A 24,262-nucleotide genomic window follows, 5' to 3' on the forward strand; every position below is an offset into this window, starting at 1 on the left:
ACATAGAAGTTATACTGGAGATTAAGCATTTTTATGTTAAATAACTAGACCAAATCACTGTATTTTAAAAATTCCATCTCTAGTACTACTTGTACGTTTAATTAACCACCCTCGTTACTCAAGGATAGAAGGACAAAACAGATCTCTTTTAAAATGTCAAAGAATTCAATGTGGTTAAAAATACAATCTTATAAATTAGATCTTTTGGGAATTTTATTTCTTGGGAATATGATTTCTAAGAATATAGTCTGTCACAGATATTTATTTTTGTCTAGAGAGAAAATAATTGTTTAAATGGAAGATTTTCCCACTTGAGTTGAGCTGCAGTGCACCTGGCACAGGGCTCTGATTAGAACGTGCACCACCATGACCACCACCGCTGCCGCCATCGACCTACATAGCTCTTTCTACACGCCAGGCACTGTTGGAAGAAAGCCCTTTACTTTTATTATCTCATAATCCTCACAACACATATCCCATAATAAGGTAGCCAATGTTATCATCCCCCTCTTACAGATGTAAAAGCTGAGACACCGGGAGGTTTAATTAATAGCTCACCCACATTCACACTGACTAATAAGTGATAGACTCGGAAGTGGGATGCCAGCCAGTGTAACTGCTGCGCTGTTATACTGTCTCTTTATAATCTACTGCTGGCTTTCTAGTTAACTTTACTCTCAGAAAATATAAAATGTTAGTGTGCTGGTTTTCATCACTTTACCACACTATCACTTTAAAAACCCCTTCTTTTTTTTCAAATGAAACCTTAGACTGAACTGTAATACATAATAACAGATGAAAGCTGGGTTTCTCTATTGAGGCCTGAAGTGGAATGTTGTCCAAATCCCCCATCTATCGGGGAAGGAAAATCTGAATTCAGGAAATTGTGACAACAATAGCTACAGTATTTTGAGCGCTTTTAGTGTGCCAGACACAGGGATGATTATTTTATCTTACTTATTCTGTAACAACTTCATTAATTTAGTCTATCCATTTTATAAGTCCTTTTTGGCTTAGAAAAGTGAAATAACTTGCTCATAGTCACACAGCTAGGAAGCAGAAAAGCCAGAGCGCTGAGCCTGGGGTTGGTTACTCTCAGGTCCGTTGCTTAACCACTGAGCTACACTGACGTGAATGATTCCTCTGGAGTGAAGAGGCTTTGGCCTTATTCTGACCAGACTCCTTTAATCTTTTTTTTTTTTTTTCAGGTTTGACATTAGCATTGTATTTTATTTATTTATTTTTTAAAACATCTTTATTGGAGTATAATTGCTTTACAATGGTGTGTTAGTTTCTGCTTTATAACAAAGTGAATCAGCTATACATATACATATATCCCCATATCCCCTCCCTCTTGCATCTCCCTCCCTCCCACCTTCCCTATCCCACCCCTCTAGGTGGTCACAAAGCACCTAGCTGATCTCCCTGTGCTATGTGGCTGCTTCCCACTAGCTAGCTATTTTACATTTGGTAGTGTATGTATGTCCATGCCACTCTCTCACTTCGTCCCAGCTTACCCTTCCCCCTCCCCGTATCCTCAAGTCCATTCTCTACGTCTGCATCTTTATTCCTGTCCTGCCCCTAGGTTTGTCAGAACCATTCTCTTTTTTTTTTTTTTTTTTTTTAGATTCCCGATATACGTGTTAGCATATGGTATTTGTTTTTCTCTTTCTGACTTACTTCACTCTGTATGACAGACTCTAGGGGACTCCTTTAATCTTGTTTTCTGTCAAAGCACATCTCAGCCTCAGCAAGTGATGAATGTAAAAAGGTGTTAGGTAGGGTGGACATCAAGCCAAATATGTAGTTACTCTCCATCCTAGTTTATCTATACAACTGAAATCTTTATCCTTATTTATCTTCAAGGACATGAAGGACATGTAGTATTTAAGTCAGTTATTCCTGTTCTTAGATTGTGTTTTTAATGTTTATATATGTTTAAAAATTGAGTTACTTATTTTCTGTTAATTTTTATTTCTCTCACGAACCCAAGGGCACTATAATACAAAAGGGCATAAACTTGAATGCCTGTGTTTCCCACATCTAATGTGAAATTCCTATGACTCTGCCTCGGCCTCCCCTACCCCCAAAGTACTCCTGGGCCCCCGGGGCTGTCAGCTGGACACAGGGCACAGTCCAGGGGAATGCCTACGCCCTCAGGCCTCTACCACACTTACATTGAAAGTAGATGTGTCTGATGTTTGGGATATTCACAATACTTCAAAATATAATGCAGCCACCCTGTTAAGACATGAATCAGTAGTATTTAAACATCTTTTCTGGCTTTCTTAAGCTGCCATTTTGCTTTAATATACCTATTTATTCCATATTCCAAGTTGAGGTTTTCATACTGGGGCAAAGCTTCAGCATAAGCTGAACTCTTCTTGCCACAACTTTAAATATTTCTGGTTCTCAAGCTTGCAGGGGCAATTACAAGTTTTGATTTAAAAAGCCAAACAAAGGACTTAAAGCCAAGGTGATAATGTCAATAAGAAATGAGAATAAATAATCAAGTACATAATTCTTCATATAATTCCCTCACTCTTAAAATACTTCACCAATCCCAAAACCTAAATCGGTAAATATTTTTTCCTTCTACCTCCTTACTTTTGGGGAAGTTTTAGAAGCCTTTTCCTGTTTAAGCCATCTATGCACTTAAAAATGGAGATAAATTATGTAATATAAAAATAATCAACCAACCACCTTATTAGAGACTAAAAATATAAACCAACTACCACAAAGGCACATTAGTATTGTATGTTCTACCATATTTTCATAAGAAAAATGAAGGGATTCACCCAGATTCATCACTTTATATGCTCATAAACAAGATTATGTTATTAAAACGTCAGCATAATAGTTGAATTCCCAAATCTGAGAGATTTAATTTGTTGATTCACTTGCCTAACAACTGTAATCCTTATTACTTAAGAAGAAACTCATTTAAAACTTATTTAGTACGATTTTAAGACTTTCCCTCATCCCATATACAGTAATGTGTTAAATCTTGAAAAAAATTTTTTCTTCCATTAAAAATTCTACTTTGAGAACCTTTAGCAATTGTACCAAGCTTGCCTCATCATATGAATCTAATTAGAAGTAAAAAGGCTAAATTTAGAAATTATTGAAGTAAAATAATTGGAAAGATACAGAAGCCAAATCGACGCTTTGTTTATCGGTGGCATCCTGACAACAGGCCTGGAAATGTCACTTTCCTGGCAGTTGAATGTTATTACACAACATCGTGGTGAGAATAACTCTGAGAAACATGGCTCACAGCACAACATTTGGCCGTTCCACGCTTGTGGTTATGCCCACTAAAAGAACAAAATTACCAAAGAAATTGCTTACTACTGACAGCATATTCTCTCTTTAAAGAATCACTGACATATATGTAGTGTTCTTAACATATTTAAAAGAATGAGAAAAACCATTAAAAATTTACTGTTAGAATTTTTGTGGAGGTCCATCTTTAACTGTATCTGCATAAAAGTTTAGTTTACTGATTGTTTTCATATGTCTCACTCACCAACATTTTCTTGTTAAATTCTATTGTAGTTCCCACTAAAAGACCTGAAAATACTATGCAATAGTTAGAAAAAGGAAACAAACGTGAAATGTTCATTCAGTTACAGCATTTTGTACTCTAAACACACACGCACACACACACACACACACACACACACACACAGTAATATTTTACATATATGAATATACAATTTGCTATTTGGTCATTGAACTTTACTATACTGTAGCTCTCGTAGTCAATAAAACAAAATCACGTAAGATAGGTAAGAATTCTAATAAGAACAACATTGTTTTGACACATGGAAGTAAAGACATCAAGCTAATTAGTCATATGGAACTATGGAATGAAGATCAAAATCCATCTTTTATTACAAGAATAAAACTTTTCAACAATCCATTTACCATGCCTTTCTCTGTTTTTTAACTCTTAACCTAACTTATACAAGAAAAACAGTGGATAATTATAAAAGCAAAGATGATAAATATCTTACCATAGACTCCTTTGTCTAAAAGCAGTAAAAATTCGTCCACGGCGTTACGCATCTCATATTCAGTAAGATCCAGCAGTGAAACGACTTTGAAATCTAGCTGTCTTAACAAGTTGGTCAATTCATATACATCCACCAAAGGAGCTTTAAGCTTGGGGTGCTCCCAGTAATTCATATTTCCTATCAAAAGAGCAACCTTGTCCTTTGCTATTTAAAAAAAAAATGGGGGAGAGGGGGAGAAATTTAAAGGAGGATATAAAAGTTAAAATAAAACCTAATAAAATGCTTTACAAATAAGATTTCATTATTTAACTTCACTTTACATAGCAGACCAATAAACTCTACTGAGGAATACAGAGGCTGATGAATCAAACACCTGAAATTAATCGATGCTTTTGAGAACCAGGCAAAGGATATTAGCTGTATATGAAGCATAATAGTAACTAATATTAAAGTAATACTTTTACTGATTGACAACAGAAGGAAAGAATATTCAATATAGACTTTTAGAGCAAATTTAAACAAAGAATGTTTGGAATTGGGTTCCCATCAAATTAGGTTCTGTTTTGCTGACAATGGAACAGGCTAGAAACAAAAGAAATACCAAAAAGAGGGACAGGAAGATTTCCCATCAGAGCAGGTAAGGGGAAATACCAAAGAGGAGGGAAAAGCAGGAGTTTAACAAACACTGTATTTTTAAATTTGCAGTTGATGTACTGTCTCCCATTAGCTTCTTGAAAAAAAATTTCCTGTTTGGGTGAGATGCGGCTACCTCAGGGCTGCATGAAGACTTTTTGTATGAATATCTTAGCAGTTTAATCTGTGACCTTAGTGAACTGAGGCTTTGCTCAAAGATGTGGTCTCATACAAAAAGTTGTTCTGTTTGTAAGGGGCAAAAAGATCCACACCTGTGCCTTTAAAAGTACCAGCTGGCTTTATCTGGTATATAGCTTGTCCAGAAGAGTTGTGGAAGGCTGAGCATAGCTTAGTGCATAAGAGGTCTTCAGAATTGTACTTCTGCTAGTCGCGGGTGGGGTTAAAGGTTAAAGACTTGAGACTGTGCCATGACCACAGGAACCTGTCATGATGTTTTTCTCGAGGGTTGGCAGTGGGGTGTGTGCAACACGTTACAGTCTAAATCCATGATGGAGACACCAGAGAGCAGCAGAGAAGGTGTAACAGGAGCACGTGGCAGTCCCAGCCTGACGCTGGCCAGGACTTGGCGACCAGCCTTTGTCACAAAGTGCTGCTAAGTAGCTTATTTATAAATTAATATGGATACCACTCCTATGCAATTGAAACAGGCACAAATAATCACATTGCTGACTTGATGGCTACAATATGTAATCTAATTTCAGATGCTTCAAATCGTTAAGATGATTAAATGTCACCAAAAATCTCTTTGGTGGAATTTCTTCTTTCCACAGAGCACGTAAGTCTAGGGTTAAACAAGGTCTGGAGAAAAACTAGCACCAACTAAAAGAATGTGACTCTCTCAAAGTGGCAGAATACCCCACTTTGTGAAAATCCTCAATACTTCTGTCATGGTATCTTTTTTTTTTTTTCTTTGGCCTCGCTGCATGGCTTGTGCAACCAGGGATTGAACCCGGGCCCTCGGCAGTGAAAGCGTCGAGTCCTAACCGCTGGACGGCCAGGGAATTCCCCTTGTCATGGTATCTTTGTTCTACATTCACATTTTCAGAGATTTCTTGCTAATTGCCTATTCTTATGAGTACACACATTTTTGAAAAAAATGAAATGATACTTAAGCCACATTTCTAACTCAATAAAAGTCACTTCAAGTCCTGTACAAATGATAATCTCTTCTTCTATTCCAAAGAAAAGGCCAATTTTCAAGATTACTTAATAAATAAGTAAATTGAGACATAAAGCCTCTACTAAACTGCCTTTAGTTTTAAAACTCAATAAAAAAAAGTTGAGAATACTCAGGATGGATTTCAATTAGGAGGCAGTATAAAACATGATTACTTGTATTTCCTTTTTTTTTAAAGTTTCTTCTTAAATAAACTAGAAATGTACTCTTACACCAATTTACCCACTATATAGGAACACTTTAGCTGGCTAATCCACAGAAAAATTTCAGTGCATTTTTTTCTGAGCTCATCAACCCTATCAAAGTTCAGAGCCAATCTCAATACACTGATGGACTCAGTTCAATCTGCTCCTAAGTGAGAGGAGGTGGAGAATGTGTGGTCGTTGGCTGACATCATTACAGTCCAAATCATGGGGTTCCCAATGTGATTCAAGCAGTAAAGTGTATGCAAAGCATCGTGGGTTTCGTGGGGGGATATCATGATAGTTTAGGGTATATATTAGATTTAAATTTTCTGTTGGCAGAAAACAATTATAAGGTATGTAATAGAAAAACATCACCGGGGTTTTTGGTGGGGGGAACAGTTGTCAAACTAACCATACAGGCTGTTTCTGCTAAGATCGATTCTTTATTCACTAGTTTTGTTATCTGTTTGGAAGGAACACTTGGTATCATTTATAGAATTTCAAGGGTTCAGGGCTTCTCTGGTGGCGCAGTGGTTAAGAATCCGCCTGCCAATACAAGGGACACGGGTTCGAGCCCTGGCCCGGGAAGATCTCACATGCCGCGGAGCAACTAAGCCCGTGTGCCACAACTACTGAGCCTGAGCTCAAGAGCCCACAAGCCACACAACTGCTGAGCCCACGTGCCACAACTACTGAAGCCTGCGCACCTAGAGCCTGTGCTCCGCAACAAGAGAAGCCATGACAATAAGAAGCCCGCACACCGCGACGAAGAGTAGCCCCTGCTCACCGCAACTAGAGAAAAGCCCGCGTACAGCAACGAAGACCCAACACAGCCAAAAATAAATAAATAAATAAAATAATTAATTAAAAGGAAAAAAAAAAGAATGCAAGGGTTCAGCAATTTGAGAACTATGGGGCTTAAAATGTGTGTATCAATAATTGACCATAACTCTTCAAAAACTTCTCCCCAAGGATAATTTTTAACAGCTAGTTCCTAAATTGTCTGGGAGCATTTTGAGTTTGATGGTAATAAAGATGATGGGTAGGGAACTTACCTTGCCCACTCTACTTGCAAAACAGTTCCTGAACGATAGGTGAACTGGGGTGGATTTAGAATAGAGAAGCAGACTGCAGTGGTCGAAATGAGAGATGACAAGTCTCATTCCAGGAATTGGTTGTAGAAAGGGAAAGGAAAAGTCAGACTTTAGAGCTATGACAGAGAAAGAAACAGTAAAATTTGAAGTTGAGGAGATAAGAGTGAGGAATCAAAGAAAACTTCAAAATAGCAACTATATAAGCGACTTATGATGGTTTTCAAGTGATAAAATAAATGGAAGAAATTTTCTGTAGAAAAACATTTACTGTAAGAGCCACCCACAACTTCTTGAACACAAACCATTCACTGGAAAAAGGAAACACAAACACCAGTTGATTAAGCAACAGAATAAAACAACTTCAGAAAGAGATTTTAACTACATGATCCGAGACGTCTTCCAAAGTTTAATGAAATGTATTCTTTAAAAACTGGTACAAGTTACATCATTAATTTCATGTCTAATTATTCTAATAGTGTTACTCATCTCATCCAAAATGAGTTAATATTCATAAGCAACTGGAAAGGGACCTGGTACATATTAAGTGCTACATAAGTGTTTAAATAAAAAAACCTTTGGCCATCTATCAGCGATTGAGTATTAACATCAACTTTGACTGGGTGATATACAGTCCTTGTTGGTTTCATGCATCAGGTCTTTTAATTTCTATGTCCTACAAAATAAAGTCCAAGTTCCTTAGACAAAACCAGTCATATTCTAATCCAGGCTGCCTTTCCAGCTGTGGTAAGAGACAGCCCCTGTGGAACCATGGCTTCCTTGTCTTTAAGCAGTGTGGTCACCCTCACCCTGGCCCCTGCCCCCAGCTCCAAATCTGGGCTGCCCTGTGGTTCTCTCTGAGCATAATGTAGTGTGACCCTCTGCCAGTTCTGGGTCTCAACCTTAAGTCCGGAGAGTTTCCGGTTTGGGGATTCAGCCACCATGTAAAGAAACTTAACTACCTGGTGAGACCATGTGGGGAAGGAGGGGAGGAGAGAGAGGGAGAGAGTGAAGTAGACTGAGAATATTACATGACAGGAAAACAGGGGCACATGCCCTTTTACAGGGACAGCCACTATTTAACCACAACTGACAGCTCTCACTCAAAATCTACCATTTTCAGGAGAATCTAGAAACCTGAATTTATATATGCTATCTGATCACTGACAACTGATTCTAATTGTTAAACACTGTGTGGGCCACCCCCCTTCTCCAGTCAGTGCCCTTTTCTCCACGGGCTGAGCGATCCCATGTTATGCTGCCCTTCACGGTGTCAGCCTCCACCTCTATGCTGACGACGCTCATGACTGTATCTCCGAGCCTGGCCTCTCCTTAGAGTTCCAGATCCACGTGCACAATTGCCTGCTGTGTTATCTCCGCCTAGACGTGAAACAAATACCTCAAACCGGTTAGGTCCCAAAATAAGGGTCATCTATCCTTTGAATCTTGCTTTTGATTCTGTATTCTCTAACTCAGTGGGCTGTATTACCACCTGCCTAGTGGTCCAGCAAGAATCTGAGCAGGCATGGTGATTCCTCTGTACTTTTTATACCTTATAGTGAGGTGATGAAAACAGCTTACTGATTCCATCACCTCAAGGTCTTCTGAATTTGTTCTGTCTTCTTCTGCATTGTCTTGGTACTACCCTGGTTTAGATTCTCATTATTTCTTATCTAGACCATTGCAACAGTCTCAATTGTTCTCCTAACCTAAACAATGTCTCCCTCCAGTTTATTTTCTACACCGATACTAGACTGGCCTTTCAGAGGGACAAATTTCACCCCTCTATCAAGTTTCCTTCCAATGGCTTGTCTGAGAAATGGGGCAACTACAAAAAGACCTGGCCTCATCCTGCTTCTCTAGGCTCCTTCTCTTCATGTTCTAGAGAATCGTTTGTTACCTGCAACTCCCCAAATACAACAGGCACCCTGTTTTCTTTCTCTACAAAGTTTACTTAGGATTTCACATTCCCTCTGTCTGGAAGGCCCCTCTCCTATTCATCCTTCAACATGTAGAGCTGCTATTGCAGCCTCTCTGGCGCTTTCCTAACCTCTAACTCCACCAAGATATAGTATTACTCACTTTTATGTGACCTATACATGTTTCTTATTGTTTGTATGTATATTTGTTTGCACATTGCCAAACACAGAAATCACTCCACAGAAGCTGATCTGGTCCCTGAAACTGAATTCACAATCTTTTAAAGTCTCCTATTCTATAATTTCTTTTATAAATATCCAAAATAACACATTTGGTTTTGACGTTATTCAAATATTTATAAAAGTTGTCAATTTAAAAAGTCTCAAATCCCTTCATGATCCCCATAAAAGAGTTACATGCTACAATTATATTTTGACTAAGCATTTTAAAGCTCTACTCACCCAAAGGTTGGTCAACTGTTTGCTCTTTATTATCTATAGAAAGATAAAAATGCAAAAAGATAAGGAGCTGTTATCCATGATACATCTTTGGGGTTAGAGAGATACGGAAACAATGAACAATCACATCAGCAGCACTGAAGGGAAGAATGTGGTTTCTAACAGCTAATTTATGATTTTTAAGGTTTTCAGGTTCTTGATTAAAAACATGTACCTAGACGGACAAGAGTTGGAATCGGGCAGGAGAATGTCTCTGGTAACTGGTTACCACGGCTGGAGGTGATACCCTGTAACATGTTAGGTAGAAGTTACAATCTGAAAATGGTTGGTGGTGGCAATGAGCAGCGGCAGGAAGTTAACATCTACTGAACGATGGCGTGGGACTGCTGTACGTGCTGTAAATATAACTGATTTAAATAACCTCACCTTATGAGGCATGTACTATTATTACCTCCATTATACAAATAAGGAATCTGAGGCAGAGAAAGACTGAGCCACTTGCCCAATGTTTTCAAGCTAGGAAATCTCACTCCATGGTCACACTCTTTGCCATCAACTCTACATAAAATGATATACCTCCCACTCTCAAGGACCATGCAGGAAGGAGATGCAGGGAAAGATGGAGTTCAGTCAGTCATGTGTCTCTTACTATAGACAGGGTGTTTGCATTTTTAATAATAGATATGCTACGAGAGTCCACTAAAAATATATTAAATTCTTTTTAACTAAATTTTTTGGTGTTTCTAATTCTTGAGGAGTAATGATATAATGAAAAAGGAGGTCAGGAAAATTTTAGAAGCTTAGTGGTGCTGGTTTGCAAAAGGTTTCCTGAAATAGCTTTTCATAATGTTCATTGAAGGGCATGAAATAATAGACCAATTTAGGAAAAGGGGTTTCTAACCAGATCAAGAGAAGCAACTAGCTACATGACGAGGATGGTTCTCCAACAGCACTTAGTTTCGGGTGCTTGAAGCAAGTCTCACGGGGGCTTCCCGGAGCTCGAGGCTGGCACAGCAGGAATGACATGCGGGTAACAGTGGCATTGTGGTTTGTCTCACTGGCTTGTGTGTAACCAGCACAGCCCAATCATCACTCACAAGAACAGATGTTTATTAACAAAATATGGGCACAAAACTAAGCAAACTAGTTATGGTGCTAAAACTATGAGAAATAACATGTCAAGAAATAAGAGGGATCTCTACATGTATTAACTGATACATATAACTACCTTCTTATCGTACTCCTGTGAGGTTTTATTTTCAGATATAGTCACAGGTTCCATCAGTGCCTTTCAGAATGCCCACAGCCTGGACTCATGTCCTCGGTCTTTATGGAGTCCTATTACTACGCCTTTCATCTCAGGTAAGGTTTCCCTTTAGCTTAACTTGTTCATAAATCTGTTCTGATTAAAACTGGCCAAAGAGTGATAAATACTCCTGCCCACTGTCAGTCTCTTAATGGTCAATGACTAACTACTTGTCTGTATAGCACCAACAATCATTTTACTTCAGTTACAGACACCCACCCAACTAGTTCAGATGTGTTCAATGACTGAGCAGCTTTGAACAAGGACCCGGGGGTCTGGTGAGTTCAGAGATGTTACGCCTGTCACTCTTTCAAAGGCTGCTTCTTGTCTTTCAAATGAAAGAGCGTGCATTTCCCCATTTGACTGCCTTTTTATGATACAGAGTTATTCACAATGATAGAGAATATCTACAGTATCTTTAAGTTACTGCATTCAATAACTAAATATCTAAAGCTAACATTTTAATGTTTGTATTACTCACCGGGATGCCCGAGATTATTTAATTCATCTAAAATAAAATAAGAGAAAATAGATTAAATAATCTTTAAATAATTTAAATAGATTTAAATAACCTTTAAATAATCTGCCAATTTAGCACAGATAGTAAGACTGACAAAAGAAGCTGATTTTTGCACTGTTGAATCGTGTTATAATGTCTTATCAGGTTAGAACTTTTAAAATGCCATAAAGGAGAAGTCATGCAAATTGTGAAGAGGAGAATGTTGTTGTGGACATCAGTTAGGACTCCCGAGCTATTACTACTTTCATTAAATGACAAAAAGCTAAATAGACTCATTCTTAATTTGATCAAAGTTTTAGATATTCTGCCCAATTATTGGACAAAAACAATCAAGAGACAGGTTTGTCTATGGCCTCGACTATACACTTCATGAAACTAATTAAAAACCTCCAATGATATTTTTGAGAATAAACTTTTAATTTTAGAATAGTTCAAGATTTACAGAACTATCGTGAAGATACTACAGAGTTTCTACATACACCCATACCTAGTTTCCCTATTTTTTTTTTTTTTTTTTTTTTTTTTTTTTTTAGTTTCCCTATTTTTAACATCTGTTGTTAGTAAGGCCTATTTGTCACAATTAATGAACCATTAATGTTCTTTTTTGTTCCAGGACCCCATTCGGGACACCACATCACATTTACTTGTGTCTCCTTGGGTTCCTCTTTGTTGTGACAGTTTCTGAGACTTTCCTTGTTTTTGATAACCCTGACAGTTTTGAGGATTACTGGTGAGGTATTTTGTAGAATGTCTGTGAATCGGGATACATCTGATGTTTTTCTCCTGGTTACACTGGTGGAATGTGTTTTTGCAGGTATAGTGGTTTCAGAATTGTTAGCCTGTAGAGCCTGGCTAACAGAAGGAAAATCATCTAAGCAAATACCTATGACATTATAGCCATCTATTTTTCCTTTACAAATTGTGTGAAGATAAAAATTAACATTCACAATAAATTATAAATGCTATACTATTCATAAAATATTATGCAGTAACTTCTATGATATAAAATCAACTACAGAGTGGTATCAGCTAGAGTACAGGGTTATGTACAATTTCTTCTGCCTTCTGTGTTCACTCATTCCCAGGTACTTAGGTTAGCACCTGTTCTTCCATCCCATAGTCAGCGAGGTTGCTTCATACACTTGCAATAGGTTTAGATTCTTTTGTCATATTCTGTGTTCCATCCTGGGATCCCCCTCCTCTGACCTCCTAAATGATTTAAAACCTGCATATATGTATTTACCACTACAGCTGCCATATAGAATATTTTCACTGCCCTAAAAAATTCCCCTGAGCTCCACCTATTCAATCCCCTACCCCTTCTCCTGATCAAGTATCTTTAACAAAGCACATAAAAAAGATCACATCATGTTCTACAGGTAAAAAAAGATATGGTATATTGGGACATTGTTAACATGTGCCACTCCACCAACTATAAAATGCTTCAACTTTGCAGACTTTTTTAGAAAGAAGAGTTGGATCTAACTTTTCCATCTGAAATTTTTGGAGCAGTTTCATAGTTGGGTTTTCATCTGTGTTTGAAACAGATTTATCTGAAAGTTATTATTTAATAGTGTGTTTGCCACTGCAAAAATTATAGGAAGAATCTTGCAGGTAAAGAAGCAGCAAGGTGGTAATATACATGCATTACCCAGAAGCTGAACAGCAATGCTAGTTTATGTTTATTCTTAGAGGTCTCCAATGTTAGGAGGTTTTAAAAATCATGCAATTAGGTGAAAAAGGAGAAGGAAGAAGAGGTTGGTTAGGATTTCTTTACATAGATTCCCTCATGTAGGGCCCATAGACCACAGGATTAGAACTGCTTTATGCTAGAGAATTCCTGTCCGCAACTATGATTGGGATGAAAACAGTAATTGTAGTATTTCAAAGTGACACCATAGCAGTATGAAGGACAGGAAAACCAGGAAACATAAGATTTAACATTATTTTTTTACTTTGCTCAAGTAGAGCCTAAGGGTTTATAATAAAGAGGCAGAAATTGAAAAAATACTTTGCTATCCACAAACTTAATTTTGCAAAACAATGTGACATCACACTAGGGGAAGGTAACTTAAGTTTTAAAATTTACTCACTACAACTTATGTGCAAGGCTTTGGTTAATTAAAACAAGATAAAAGTTTATGTTAAAATAACTTTCAGTTCTCTTTAATCTACCATGTCACTTTTACCATAATATATAATCTTCAGCCTTGTACCTTCAAAAAATGGATCTTATAAATTTTATATTAAAACAGGATATTTAGGGCTTCCCTGGTGGTGCAGTGGTTGAGAATCCGCCTGCCAATGCAGGGGACACGGGTTCGAGCCCTGGTCTGGGAGGATCCCACATGCCGCGGAGCAACTGGGCCCGTGAGCCACAACTACTGAGCCTGCGCGTCTGGAGCCTATGCTCTGCAACAAGAGAGGCCGTGATAGTGAGAGGCCCGCGCACCGCGATGAAGAGTGGCCCCCGCTTGCCGCAACTAGAGATAGCCCTCGCACAGAAACGAAGACCCAACACAGCCAAAAATAAATAAATAAATTAATTAAAAAAACCCAAAAAAACAAAAAAACAGGATATTTAACATTTGCTAAAGCATGCGTTAAACAATAAATCTCCTGTCCTGAAACTGTTATAGAAATTACATTTGCATTTGAGAAGCATCTTACCATGGCTAAAGGATAGATAAAATAATCTAAACAACTATCCATGACAGTATAGCCATGTATTTTTACGAATTTTATGAAGATAATTAACATTAAGAATTAATTGCAACTGTTCACTATTCATAAGGTGCTGTACAGGAGCTTTATTTTTTGGCCGCACCATGCGGCATATGGCATCTTAGTTCCCCCACCAGGGATTGAACCTACACCCCCTGCAGTGGAAGCGCAGAGTCTTAACCACTGGACCGTCAGGGAAGTCCCAGGAACTTTATTTTTATATGCAATAGAAAATCAATTAAAAATTAGTTGTTTTAATTAATGTCAGTTTAATAGTGTCTCTGGCAATTTATTAACCCTCAAAGACTAAGATACAGTATCCTTCTATCAAATATTTTTCTTATAGCTAGTATTTTTTCCATCACTGCACTCAGTAAACCAGGGCACTCCACCAATCCCAAGAGGAACCAGCATGCAGGATATTTGGTTTCAAACCAAAGGATTACACTACCTTCAGTGCACTCCACTGCCTCATCTGTTCTTCCTTGTTTCAGAGAAAACAAATGTGAATATATTGTAATTCATGATCTTAGGAAGGGCAGCCATCAAGCAAACAGAGATAAATAGCATAGAAATATGTTGACAAACCAACATATGCATCAATATCTCCTCCTACTGACAACATAACTAAATGCACTAAGCTTAACTAGAACACACCCCCAAATTATGCACTTCATAGAGGGATTGTTGATTAATAATCTTTCTTTTCTTTACATGCCTGTGATTTTTTTTGAAAAAATGGTTTATTAAAAATCTTTTTCCCCTAAGTCAAGGTTTTTTTTTTTTTTAGCTAAAGCTTTAAGGAATACATTTTTGCCATAAATGTTTAACATAAACTATAAAACTAAAAAAATTATGAAGAAGATCTCAATAAAATAGGCTTTTTTACAGTTCTTTCTGCTCTTTGTATGTGAATCCTGATTAGTTTAGTATGTATGCTCTCAAATTTCTACTTAAGCATCAGCAGTTATTTTGTTTAACATACCATTAAATTCAATGGGTGAACAGAATTTCCGCTGTTCAAACACTTCATTTTATATGACTCCATTTGTCAGAATACTGAGCGATACTGCTTACCTACGATGACTTCTACTTTCTTGCTGTTCTGACTGTCTCGATCATTATACACACGACACCAATAGGTTCCTTGATGCTCCAAATCCACATAAGGCACCTGTGTCAATATCAGAACATGCACACATTTCCTCAATTTTAATTTAAGTGGCTTGGAGAAAGTTATTTTGCGTTTTTTTTTTTTTTTTTTTACAACCTACAAATCCTAACATTTCAGACATTCCTTGATGATTTCCATGCATTAGGTCAATATATTAGCAAGCAAATAATACAATGAATCTAACAGTGGTGAGTCTGATGCAACACTGTTTGACATTTTTCATACAAGCACTTACGTGTGGGCTGGCGTTCTAGCCCTCTTGCAAATATAAGAATCAATTAATATTAGATAATAAAGAACTTGAAAAAATACTGAAAACATTAAAACACCCCAAAGAATATGAATTTTAATATTCACTGCAATTTTCAATTATCCTATTTATTTTACATATTAACCCCCCCCCAAATATCCCCAAGGCCAACTTCCTACCATGTACAGCTTTTTTGTCTCATGTGTTAATGGAGATTCATTTCTGAACCACTGGTAGTGAGGAATGGGGCTTCCAACAGCAACACACTGTAGGATCAACGTGCTGCCAGGCATTAGCTTTTGGGACTTCGGTTCAATACAGATTTGCAACTTAGAGTCAGAGACGCCATCCAAACTTCCTTAAAGTAAAAGAAAAATATCACTGAACGTAAATAAAATCTCGAGGTTCAAAAAAATTTTTTTAATTAAAAAAATGTTTTCAAGTTCATCCATCTTTTTTTTTTTTTTTTTTTTTTTTTTTACAATCTTCAATAGCATCTCCCAAATGATGTTTCATAAAACTGTAGCCCATCTAGAAATATTAAGAGATGTTCTGTGGATAAAAGGATGCTATAGACAAAATAAGTTTAGAACATTCTGGGTTAAACAAAGTTAAACAGATGTCTTTATGGCAGGACTTCTCAGTTTTCAAAGTGTTAGTATGCATTGTGTATTTAAGAGGGGAAAATAGTTTAAGTGGTTTCTAAATGTGTTTGGCCACAGAGTCTTTTCGGTGGGAGCAAAGGACATAAACATCTTGAGTGATGTTTCTGTTCAAAACGGAAAGCTTTACGTCCTGCTGTTTCATTTAACTTGCCTTCTTAAAATTAGGAGTTTTGTTATTAGCACTGAATAAATATGGATGGGTTAAGCGTTATCTATTGAACGCTCATCTGTTACTCTCTAAGGGCCTTGAGGACAGAAGGCTTGTCAATGTGATCCAGTAACAATGAAACTCAGTGTCTAGCACATTGCAGGTGATCAATAATATTTGTTGAATGAATAAGATTCCGTTTATAAACATATTAAAGTTAATTACATGCACAGAAATATTCTAGGAAAACATAAATCACTCAATTAATCATGACTATTTCTAGAGACTTTATTTGGGTGTAGGAAAAGCTAAATTGAGAGAAGAATGGAAGACAGACAAATTGGCAACAAAAAGTCTGTTTCCCTCATTCTTTTTGTCTGGCAAAGATGACAAATATGGTTCTTGACTGTGTGTGTGTGAAAAAATAATACCTGATGGCTACTCTTTAGAGTACACTGGGTTTCTTCCTTGATCAATACTAGTTATTGGACTAAAAAGATGGATGGCAAAAGAGTAGAAAACCAGTTGGATGAAATGCTTCACTGCAGCAAATGATGCATTATATGCCCTGTCATGCCTACATCAACTCTATAGATAGTCTTTATTCCATGACACAATTTTTTAGAAGTAATACAATAGTTTGGGAGAAAAAGTATAGAAAGGAACTGAAAAGTGAGCAAGACGGCATTAGATTTCTCTTCTCCTCCAAAACCAGAGACCACAACATTCAGACCCATGAAAGGTGGCAAGTTTGAAGAGGTCAGCAGCAGGGCCAGACTGAGAAAGGTCATGTCAGCCCAAGACATCTGCATGTCTGTCTTGTCTGTCTATCTATCCATCCATCCAGAAAAAGAATCAAAGCACATGGGATAAAATATTATCGACTGGTGACATTATATTGGGTGAAGTACATATGTGAGTACTATCTTTGACACTTTGAAATTATTTATTTAAAAGTAAACATTTAAAATAAAATTTAAAAAAGGCAATTCCCATCCCAGCATTCAAGTTACTTTATCACTTACTCTGGAAGCTTTCTGTTACTTCTGTGACATCACAAACATCCAGCTGTGACCACTGGCTAAATTCGAAGGTGAAATTATTATTAACTCGACAGACATAAAAGCCTGCATCTTTTATATGCACTGTGTTAAAAATAAGTTCTGATGCATTTCCGTTCGGAATCTGTGAAAGAATCAATGAGAGGATAAAAATGAAGGACTCATCAAAACACACCTTATAAAAATGTGCTGTGCAAAATGTATGATGTTCTTGGAACTTTGAAAAGTATATCTTTTTTCCCCCCAAGTTCTAAAATATCTGTTACTTAAAAAACAACAACATTTTGAGTAACTTAGGCCTGAAGTCTTAGAAAATCAGTCTTCTACAAATCTGTTAACAAGAGAGTTAAGTTCTCTCCCTTACATCTTCCCAAAACTCACTAATAGAAAAGTATCTAATCTGTCATTTAAAATTGTTTGATCATTAGTATCTAAAGAATCTAGAATTGTAACATTTATGAGCTAAGAAGTCATACAACATGACCAACCCATGATGGAGTGAAGGGATCACAGAAAGTTAGGCCTGGCTGTTAATTTCTGTTCTGATCAAATTAGTTGTCAGTATATGAGCAAGTTATTTTACCTCAAGATCCCGTTTTCTCATCTGCAAAATTCTATCAGAGGATAGATGCTGTGACCAATACGCTTCTTTCAAGGTCTGGGTGGAGAAGGGCTATGGGAAGCCTATCAGTGATGGGAAGGAAGGTCCATGCAAGGGTTTCCCAAGCTTTTACTCCTGGGCTCTGGTCAGCACGTTAAGTTTTCTTTCACCTTAGCTGCTCCCATCAATTTATCAGCACCACCCAACTCTGGCATATTGTCAAAGGGCTTTGTCAAGTGCCTCGTTATATATTGGCTCCCTTGCAAAGTACTTTAACAAGCTCTCCCTCTCCAAACACCAACCAAGTGAATTCGGCTCTCTCTCCTCTCGGAACCTGCACCAGAGCGAGAGCATTTTGCTGAAGATCTGACAACTGGGATGGAGGCTGCCTTAGCACTGCCTGACCATCCTACCACGTGAACCTACTAAGTTTGCTTTCCTACTAGGCTATTCGTGTGTACTTTCTCTCTCAAACCTCCTGCAATCCCACCTCTCTCAGCCATTGACTTTAGTCTGTGCTTATTTGTAACTCTCTTCCCTCCTGTTAAAATGGAAAGCGTGTTTTCCTAACAAAGGTTACTTGGGCTTGGGTTGCATGGCGACCCTAACCACTCAGAACCCCAAAGCTGGTATGCAAATTAGTTCAAGCTGAAGATGTTTAGGATTCAACAGATGCAGAAAGAAGCCTTATCAGAGCTTTCCTCATCTGACTAAAAGCAGAAACTTCTGGGAAATGAGGCTGCCATAAATTCCCTCTTCAGGGTGGCTTTTATTCCTAGGAAGGAGACCAAGAGGAAACCTACCATAAATCCCCTCTCCAGGGAAGTTTTATATAGCCATGAAGAAGATGGAAAGACCACTTGCACTTGCATGAATAAATATTACCACAAACTTTCTCATCTCCTGTTTATTCTCCTAGAAACCCCTTTGTATATATTTCCTAAAGAAACCCATTTGTTCTTCCCAGAGAGGCTTTTTCTCCTTCCTCCCTTTTCCTCTAATTGTAACCAATCACAGGGCTACTTCTTTTGTAATTTCCCATATGAATAAACTTCTCTTGTTAATCTGTATTTTGCCAGTTAATTCACAGGACCCCAGGGACTGAGCATGAGAGGGTGGGAGAAAGGTTTTTTCCTCTCCAACAATCCCCTCATCCTCTCTGACTTTGCTCCTGCAATTTTCTCTCTGCTTTAGCATTTATTTCTCTCTTTTATTGTATCACTCCCGAAAACATACTCTAGTACCTTTATATCTTAAACAAAAAAATCCCAAGTATACCCCCCCTTGACCCACATACCTCTCGGCAGCACTGAAAATGCTGACCACCCCTTTCTTCTTGAAATACTTTCCCAAGGGCTTCATACCATTCTCTCCTGGTTTTCCTCTTATCTCTCTTGCAAATTCTTCTTAGTCTCTCTACTGGTTCCTCCTCCACTACACAAACTTTCTTCTTTTTCTTTTTTTTTTTACACACATTTATCTATGTATTTATTTATTTTGGCCATGCCGCACGGCATGAGGGATCTTAGTTCCCTGACCAGGGATCAAACCTGTGCCCCCTGCAGTGGAAGCGTGGAGTCCTAACCACTAGATCGCCAGGGAAGTCCCAACAAACTTTCAATGTTGTCTCCTGAGGTATCCAAGCTGACTTAGATGCATTTAGACATCCAATAGGCACTTCAAACTTAACATGTCTAAAACCAAACTCTTGATTTTTTTGCCCTTAATCTCCTCCTCTCCCAGTCTCTTAACACCTCAGTAAATAACAGGTCCCCAGATGCTTAAGTAGAAAATGATCCTTAAGGGTCATCCTTGAGCTCTCTTCCTTTTCCCTCAGGCTCCACATTTAATCTGTCAGGTTTGATGAACTCTATCTCTAAAATAAAGTGGCTTACCCACTTTGATCCGTCTCCACTGCCATGTCCTAATCCACACTACCGTTATCTCTAGTCCAGTGCAGGCATTAGATAACTGGTCTTCTTGCTTTGCTCTTGCTTCCCTTCAAGCAGCAAGTTGGTGTTTTAAAAACAAAAATTCTATCACGTTGCTTCTCTTACTTAAGACCTTTAGTGGCTTCTCCCTTTGTATCACCCTGTTTATTTTCTCACAGCTCTTAACTCACAGAGTTATCTTATTTGCTCAGTCTTTCCCCAGTGGAGCTGGCAGGGCCCCTGTGTGTCGGTGCTTGACCATCCTGGACTTAGAACCCGGCCTGGCACAAAACAGGTGTCCAACAAGTAGCCGTTAAATGAATATCTCCTGAAATAGACTACGAACCTAAGTGTGGTTTGACAAACACAGATTGTCACAGATTGTCGACTGGTAAGGGCTTTAAAATCCATCGCAACTCTTCAAATCCACGATGCACCGCTCACCCTCTACATTCCTCCCCTTCTCAAGTCAGGACATAGTTCACAAATGATGTACTTAACAGAGTAAGTTTTGTCCATGATTTCTTCCTCAAAAGGTGTTTATTAAAATGAAAGCCACTTTGCAATTGAGAAAATATGGTAAAAATAACTTTAGTTACCATCTCTTGAGAGCCTTGGCACATAAACTATGCCATCAATTAAGTTCTCTCAACCCCTGACGATAGGAATTCGAGTCGCTACTAACAGTCAAGGATCCAACACCGGCCTGTCTGGTGCCAATGCAGTCCTGTTACTGCAGTTCACATCTGCCTTACCTCACCTGTGTGTGAGGGACAGAAATTAAAACGTGTACAAATCCACACGTTTCTTCTAAGGCACAGGGTGATCCCATCAAAGGGAAGATTGTCATCTCGGAACAGCTCTTGAACTTAGTTTCAGATTTGCAAATGGAGTCTTAATGTTGAGTTGGGAAGAAAGTTTAGTTATGTGACTAACAGGCTAAAAAGAATAATGGAGTTTCAAGGTACCATCTAGGAGGGAAGGGAGCGAGGGGAGATGAATGAGGGAGAAGAGAGAAGCCCACCAGAGTGGGACACGACGTGGCCAGACCGCTGAGACATCCCCAGCAGCAGAGGGATCAAAGAATGTTTAAGACAAGAGGATTCCAATATGCAATTTTAAATTATTTCTTGGGTGGCACGGGGATACCATCCTTCCACAAAAGGAATAAATGCCCCTTTCCACCTACCTGAATTTTACTTCAGAATCTACCATAAAAACCTAAATCTTTTGATATAATACAGTTATGGGGAATGCTTAAAATAATATTGCCTTCCATGTTGCTTTGAAAATCTTTTAAAGATTTAGACTGGAACATAATCTGTTGTAAAGAATTTTGTATAGATATTTTAGAATGTACTGGTGATGTTTCATGTTTGTTAACATTGTTGCCCCAAGTACTCCTGATTTTCCACAATTTTCAGAATAGAGAACTGATTTTATTACTGCTTACCAAAGTAATGATTACTGAATAAACACTTCAGTAATAACACAGATCCTTTAACAAGGACCTATCATATCCTTTAACAAAATTCCTAAAAACACACTGAAGACAACAGGCTAATTAATTTTCTATCTTTCTCTCTTCTCATGACAGAGGAATTAAAAGACATTAAAAAATTACCTCTTTATTCATTTTGAACCATTGATATTGTACAAAAGGATGCCCAGTTGCCCGGCAACACAGCTTCACAAACTGTCCAGCCAAGACTGCCTTGGATTCTGGGTTTACAGTGATCTTTATTCCTTAAAAAAAAAAAAAAGTTATATAAAGTCAGAGAAGAGGAGTTTTCCTTGTTTATGTTTCCGAAACCAAACGAAGAAATATTTTGGAAATAACCTGCATATTCATCCTGGTTATAAATAAATCACCCATTCACATCTCCTTCTCCATCAGATGATGAGTTTGTGAGTTCCAGGCTCTGTAAAACCAGGAGGAAAGGAACTCACCTGCAGAAGACTTTGATCTACTGTACTTCCCCATGATTGGGGGAAAAAATTGTTTGCCATATTTCTTCAATTCTGAGAAACATTTTTTCCACATTCTAACACCTCTGAAATCAGGATGAGCCTTATCATAGCTGTCTGCATACAGTAGTCACGATGCTTTCTCTGTGCCAGCTCTAGGAATACTTAGTCATAAAGGCTTATCCGGCCAGCACTTCAACTGAGTTAGGTGCGCTGTTAGTAAGACAAGTGTGAGTTTAAATACCACTTAAATGTCTTCAAAAGACATATGAGGGACTTCTCACCCAGTGGGTGAGACTCTGTGCTCCCAATGCAGGGGGCCCGGGTTCGATCCCTGGTCAGGGAACTAGATCCTGCCTGCCACAAATAAGAGCCTGCGTGTGGTAATTAAGACCTGGTGCATGGGGCTTCCCTGGTGGCGCAGTGGTTAAGAATCTGCCTGCCAATGCAGGGGACACGGGTTCGAGCCCTGGTCGGGGAAGATCCCACATGCTGCGGAGCAACTAAGCCTGTGCGCCACAACTACTGAGCCTGCGCTCTAGAGCCCGAGAGCCACAACTACTGAGCCCACGTGCCACAACTGCTGAAGCCTGTGCGCCTAGAGCCCATGCTCCACAACAAGAAAAGCCATGACAATGAGAAGCCTGCGCAACGCAACAAAGAGTAGCCCCCGCTCGCCGCAACTAGAGAAAGCCCGTGCGCAGCAGTGAAGACCCAACACAGCCAAAAATAAAAACAAAACAAATAAACAAATAAAAAAAAAAAGACCCGGCGCAGTCTAAATAAATAAATAAATAAATATTAAAAAAGAAAGGGCATATGAATGTCAATGCTGTGATTTAGCATTAAAATAAAACTACTCTGTAAGCAGAAAGGTACAGAAACAGAACAGCAGGATATAAATTTGATACATGTAATGCAAACAGTTCTCATCTGAGAAATGACTACCAGCATCAAAACTTGGAAAACTTTTGACAGGAGCCTCCTGTCAAAGATCCTGGAGTCAATAACAGAATCCCTGCCCCCTCCCTCCTCCCTCTCTCTCAATCACTCCCTCTGGGGAAGCCTGCTGCCATGTCATGGGGACGCTTGGGCAGCTCTGCAGATAGGTCCAAGTGGTAAGGAAAGCAACCTGGGCCTCCTGCCAACAGCCGCGTGCAGGAACCATCTGAGAAGAGGATTTCCCAGCCCCACTCAGACCTTCAGATGGCCGCAGCCCTGGCCGACAGCTGGACTGTCACCTCATGAGAGACCCTGAGATAAAACCACCCAGCTCCACCCCTCCTGGATGCCTCGCCTCGGAAACTCTGACATAATGAACAGATGCTGTTTTTTAAATTTTTGGTTTTGGGATAATTTGTTATGCAGCAACAGATAACTGACACAAAAGGAAACAAAGCTAGGAAATTTTACGTTTGCCAAGGTTTTAATACATAAACCTGGGTTAGTTGGCTTTCAGAAAGGAGAAAGAATCATTAAAACTTATAAAACTTAATTTCCCATGCCTATTTTTATTTTGTTCCTCATGTATCCTGAACATGACCTCCTATCTTTTTCTTCGACAACCCATCAATCCAAAGGAACACAAGATTACCATTGAAGAGGAGATAGTCTAAATAACAACCACCTTAATACCTGAAAGGTACTAAACTTTCTAGGGAAAAAATAGTACGTAAGGTAAAATAGGCATGTGAAATCCATGCAGGAAAGATACCAAATAAAACCAAAATCCAAAATGAGTAAATATTCATTGCATACTTATTACATTTGAAGGTCTAGAGAAACCCTGGAAAATCTTTAGTAAATATAGTAGAGCCTCTCAAAAAAGAATTTAAAATTCTTGCCAAGGAAAAGCTTTCATATCCATTCATCCTTTATGTGGATGCCAAGTGACCAAAGGATGGCTGAAGTAACAGTTTTTCTGAATTCTGTAATCCACGTTGGTCAGAAAGTACGTGTTGAAGTCAGAAAATGGGATGACACTCTTAATGAAGCCAGAAAATTCACAGCACTGTATTTTAATGCCCTCATATACCATTCATCTGCCAGGAGAGACTTACATCACAACTTTAAGATACAAAGATTCTGATTTTCAAAGTTTAATTGTGATAAGAGAGGAAAAAAAGTTGCAACAACAACAGAAGGGAACAAGTATAAATCTGAAAAATACAGGCATTGTGGTATATTGGCTTTAAAATGTGGATGTCTTAAAGCCATCTCAAATGTAACATCCCCAGTCCCTCCTGACACAAAATCTCCTCCTCCGCGAGACCCCCCCAGTCTTCTCCATCTCAGGGAAGATAAACCAGGTCCCGGCCTAGCCCCAAGCATCCAGTCACTCAGGACGGAAACTTAGCAGCCATGCCAAACCCCTCCTGCTCACGTCCTCCTTCCCCACGTGTAATTTAGC

At 38.5% G+C, this 24,262-nt stretch overlaps 1 protein-coding gene across 4 annotated transcripts in view; it reads right to left on the minus strand.

Moving 5' to 3' along the window:
* The window catches only part of MALT1 (MALT1 paracaspase), a 60,529-nt gene that overhangs the window by 18,687 nt on the left and 17,580 nt on the right, over nt 1–24,262 (minus strand). Inside the window, exons 3-10 of one of the 4 annotated variants that reach the window (XM_082354986.1) lie at nt 21,509–21,630; nt 17,317–17,476; nt 15,658–15,836; nt 15,132–15,228; nt 14,506–14,538; nt 11,292–11,318; nt 9,508–9,540; nt 4,020–4,223 (exon numbers count right to left, since the gene is read on the minus strand). In XM_082354986.1, coding sequence (XP_082211112.1) covers nt 4,020–4,223; nt 9,508–9,540; nt 11,292–11,318; nt 14,506–14,538; nt 15,132–15,228; nt 15,658–15,836; nt 17,317–17,476; nt 21,509–21,630 — 855 coding nt within the window. The remainder of the gene's footprint in view (nt 1–4,019; nt 4,224–9,507; nt 9,541–11,291; nt 11,319–14,505; nt 14,539–15,131; nt 15,229–15,657; nt 15,837–17,316; nt 17,477–21,508; nt 21,631–24,262) is intronic. The other 3 variants (XM_082354987.1, XM_082354988.1, XM_082354989.1) reach the window with 3 other exon arrangements.

Source organism: Balaenoptera borealis (assembly GCF_965194805.1).
Source record: "Balaenoptera borealis genome assembly, chromosome: 14".
Lineage (NCBI taxonomy): Eukaryota > Metazoa > Chordata > Mammalia > Artiodactyla > Balaenopteridae > Balaenoptera > Balaenoptera borealis.